Source organism: Phalaenopsis equestris, unplaced genomic scaffold (assembly GCF_001263595.1).
Source record: "Phalaenopsis equestris unplaced genomic scaffold, ASM126359v1 Scaffold206924, whole genome shotgun sequence".
Classification (NCBI taxonomy): Eukaryota; Viridiplantae; Streptophyta; class Magnoliopsida; order Asparagales; family Orchidaceae; genus Phalaenopsis; species Phalaenopsis equestris.
In genome coordinates this window covers 5,651-10,306 of record NW_018226293.1, presented here as the reverse complement: position 1 = coordinate 10,306, position 4,656 = coordinate 5,651, and the positions used below count along the sequence as shown (strand labels likewise).

At 33.6% G+C, this 4,656-nt stretch overlaps 1 protein-coding gene across 1 annotated transcript; it reads left to right on the top strand.

Annotated features, from left to right (window-relative positions):
• Positions 1 to 1,820: 1,820 nt before the first annotated feature.
• On the top strand, positions 1,821 to 4,377 carry LOC110036460 (aspartyl protease APCB1-like; the record flags this gene model as incomplete). The annotated part of the gene is made up of 4 exons (XM_020740911.1): positions 1,821 to 2,013; positions 2,091 to 2,163; positions 3,743 to 3,833; positions 4,089 to 4,377. Coding segments are annotated over 4 exons (445 nt in total), but the record flags the coding sequence as incomplete, so codon positions are not given.
• Positions 4,378 to 4,656: the final 279 nt, after the last annotated feature.

The following is a 4,656-nucleotide window of genomic DNA, read 5'->3' as shown; positions in this document are numbered from 1 at the left end:
CAAGGCAAACAAAGGAAGTTGGTTCGAGTGCCAAGGGGAATCCGCAATGAGGGCATTGTGAGCTTAAGTGAGGAAGAGAGTGTGATGCTCTGCCATCTTCAAAAAAAATTGACAAGCTAAACATGGGAAAAGAAGATTCTTGAGAAGCCCAGAATGTAAAGAACAATCCAAGGGGCTCTAGAAGATTCTACGACATTTTAGAAAAAACTAAAAAGAAGGAGAATATTCCAAGAAATTCTAGAAGGTTCCACATAATTCCAGAAATATGCGGAAAGAAACAAGCTTCAAGAGAATTCTAGAATATTCTGGAAAGTTCTATAATCATGTATATGTAAAGAATAATGTAGAACTATTTAGAAAGTAGTGTGTTTTAATATAATCTAGAATGTTCCCTTTGATTTGGAGGGAATTATAAATAGGAGTCTCTCCTCTCATTTGTAAGCTTTCAAGAAAGGATTTAAAGAAACCATCTAAGCTAACAAGCTTTCAAGTCTTATAACTCTTCTCTCTTAGTGAAGAGTTCCTTTCTCCAATACTTCTCCTTACTCTTCTGAGAATGTTTTGTGCTTACAAGTCCAAGTATTGTGAGGGATATTAGGCTGATTTAATGCTAAAGAAAAGCGCTAAATCCGCATGGGTGACTTGAGATAAATTAGCCCGTGACAGTGAGCTGTGGTTTACAAAGAACAATTTCATAAGTTGCAGTTTCACAAATTGTAATTTCACATGTTGCATTTGCAGTTTCATGAATTGTTTTACGAGCTGCACTTCTAGTTCAACAAAGGATTTTACTTTGATTTTTTCTATTAGAAGGGAAGGAGAGATGGAGCATTATGATGGAGAAGTTGTGGTAAAATTGCTCAATTGAAATTCTTATGTGTTAAATTAGTAACTATTGAATTTTAGGTGTTAGAAATAAAAATAAGTTGGTGGAGTGGTAAATCCTCCATTATTTAATTGTATAGGAACTTGTTTATACCAACCTATTACTGGGATTTGCCAAAATGTAGAAAACAAGGGGGATTAATGTTAATTTTAGAAGTATAGAGTAAAGAAATCAAGAGGGATCCTAAAATATCAATAAAATGCAATATTATTTTTTTATTTGAATGAGTTACATACGCCACATAATGCTTATCTATTTACATATCTAACACCTAAATTTTTTTTTAATATATTTATATCATTTTATCTATATTGCCAAGGAATAATTCACTTTTTAAAAATTATTTAGAGTTTTTAAAAGGTAATTATAGTGCTTGGTGGTATTTTTGGTGTTGCACGAAAGATTAGTGTTATAAATATAAAAATCAAATTTTAGGTATTATATGTAAATGCATAAGAATTTTGTGGTATGTAAATGCCCTTTTATTTTATTCATTAATTCCTATTACTCTTGTGGGAATGTATTTATAGAATTTTGAGAATTCCTAATAATTAATTAAGTATTTATTAACTATTTATACAATTCAAATCATCTGCTACAATTATTTTTTAACTAACACAGAATTCATTATAAATCTCTTATCGGAAAGGACTTTAATTAAAGAGAAATATATTCAAGTAATGAAATAAAAATTATGATAATAAATAATGAAAAATAACAGGGACACACACAGACACACACACACCCAAATACTATTTTTGGGATTCTTATTTGTCGATGTAAATATTGAAGTTTGAGTGTGAGATAAATAATATTAGAAGTTTTGAGTGCTATTTACGCAGATCTCCCCATTCTTTTGCTATAATTCTAATAATCTTGTTTTTTTTTCTTAAAAAAAGTGACGTGAGAATTCCATCTTTCAATACTAGATCAGGAGGGACATCTCCACGACGTCCCTGAAAGAGGCACCCGAAGAAAAGGCGCTTCCACTGTGCTGGAAGGCCGTGAAGCCTTTTAAGTCCGTCCTTGAACTCAATAAATACTTCCAGCCTATAGTCCTTGGCTTCGTAAGTGGCAAGAGTCTAGCTCAAATGGTGATTCCCCCGGAGAATTATTTCATCGTCACGGTATACATGACATCTTTTGCCTTCCTGATTTTTATAAACAAAGAAACCTTTAATTCACGAATTTCAGTTCATTTCAGGAAAAAGGCAACGCTTGCCTGGGTATCCTCAATGGAAATGATGTTGGTCTCAAGGACTTAATCCTTATCGGAGGTAAAACAAATTAATTCCTTTCAAACCACAATCTGCATGCATCCAAGAGCACAGAAATTTCTGACATGAATATCTGTTATTAACTTGTGACATGATAAATGAAAAATCCAATGTCAATAATGCATCATATCCTTAGGGAGGCTTTCTGTAGCTGGGTGTCCTTTCTTTTAATTGGAAGGTGAGCGCCTTTGGTAGCGTTGCAAAAGTGAAATTTAAACGCATGAATAATTTAATGCTACAACTTGCTAAGATTTGGGATAGTATATAATTTGATATGCGTTTTTTGCAAAACAGAGCAAAAAATTCATATAATATACTATCTGTAATCATAGTGAGTATTTTCCTATTTCAGTTGGATTGCATAAGGGTTTAGCTTTAAGCCCATATCTTTTTGTTTTGATTATGGATGATCTTACTGAACTCTTACAAGAGGATGTACCTTGATGTATGTTTTTCGTTGATGACATCCTTCTTATAGATAAGACCAGAGTGTTTAGAAAAAAATTGAATTATGGAGGTTAACTTTAGAATCGAAATTCTTTTATTTGAGTAGCTCTAAAATTGAACACATGGAATATAAGTTTAGTAGGAGATCTAGTGGCGAGGTTGTAAAGTAGTGAACATTTTAGATATCTTGGGTCTATTGTTCAAAGTGATGGTGCTATTGATGGGGTTCTTTTTAGTAGAATTCAAGTTGGATGGTTGAGGTGGAGGGATGCATCGACCCTATTGTCTGATAGAAAAATACCTCTTAGACATTAAGGAAAATTTTATAAAATGGTGGTGAGACTCACAATGTGTTATGGTGCATAATGTTGGGCTACAAAAGAGATGCATAGGACTAAGTTAAGTGTTGCTGAGATGAGAATGTTTAGGTGGATGAGTGGCTTTACACTTGGAGACATAATGCGAAACGAATATATCCATGAAATGATTATGGAGAGTTGTCTTTGATGGTTTGGTGAAATTAAAGTTGATCATCCGATGATTCAGTTAGGAGAGTAGGTGTTTATGATTTATCTTATATTAAGAAAGGTAGAGGTAGACCTAAAAAAATCTGGTCATGTATAAAAAATGATCCTAATTTATTATAATTAAGTGAAAATATGACAATAGGACATAACAGAGAAAAACAATTCATGTACTTGACCGCACTTAGTCGGGTAAAGGCTTATTGTTGTTGTTGAATAATGAAATTAGATGGTTGTTTGCACAAGGGCCGCAGACAACTTCTTGCGGATTACATGACTGTGTGTCATGATGATACTTAATTATGCTTTAGCGGTCTTGCGGGGATGGTGTTGGAATAGGCCTTGCGTAACTGGAAAAATAAAGGGCAAAATAGAATAGAAAGTGTTTGGCATTAATATTCACTGATTATTTTTATTTCTTTTTTATATTCACTAATAGCTGATCTGATACATATGTATATTTTTCTCAACTGCTGCGGGTCAGTGGATCTCATAATTTCCCCAAACTCCGGGACATAGAAACTAAAACAAAGGCAACCATAATTTAGTGCTAGAACTTGCTATGTTTTGGGATGGCATATAATACGGCCTTTTACTCTTTTTTACAGACATATCGATGCAGGATATGATAATTGTTTACGATAATGAGAATCAACGGATTGGATGGGCAACTGGCTGCAATCGGCTCATTTCTGGAAAGTAATAATTTCTTCGGTATTTCTACCCTCAAATATAGTCTTTAAAAAAAGAAAAAAGATGATTGACTCTATTAACTTGAGTGGATCAATCAAAATGGTAATAGAATTATATTCACTTTTTAATTGGAGGATTGATGCACCTAAATAAAATATGTCCAATCCCTTTTTTCACTCTTCGTTGGTAGCATGCCATGGGGGATGTGCAATTGTTCACACTGCCATTCTTTTCCTTGTGTGTTTCTTTTTATTGAAGCAGTGCTGAAGAATACGAAGTTGGATTCCAGTTCCACGACGGTATTTTTTCTCAGCTCCAATTTGCGGGAATTGGTGCTCTCCAAGAGTAGTCGATTTATTCAGTACAGTGCTCCAAGTAGGTTGTTATTAGTGAAATGTAGATTGGTTGCAAATATCCTGTATTTCAATTCCTAATGCAATCACGTGATCATACATGTTTAAACAATTACAGAATAATTTTTTTGTTCACAAATATAACCGCCTTCTTAGAAATGTGTGTAAAGTGCCAGCAATTTTGCTGGAAGCGACTTGGGGACCTGGGATGGCTGCTCTTTGCCTTGAAAAAATATTTTTTGGACTGAATTGTTTTTAGGGGCTGTTATATACCCACCACCTAATTCCTATGTATATAACATATCAACTGCCCGAACTTCAATTTTTAGGTACATACCACTCCATTCCTATATTTTCGGCATAAGTTTGGGTATAGATTGAAGTTTTGGTGGTTGATATGTTAATTCATAAGAATTGGATGATAAGTAAATCTCCTGAAATAAAATGATGCTTTCTTCATTTGGACAATAGCATAA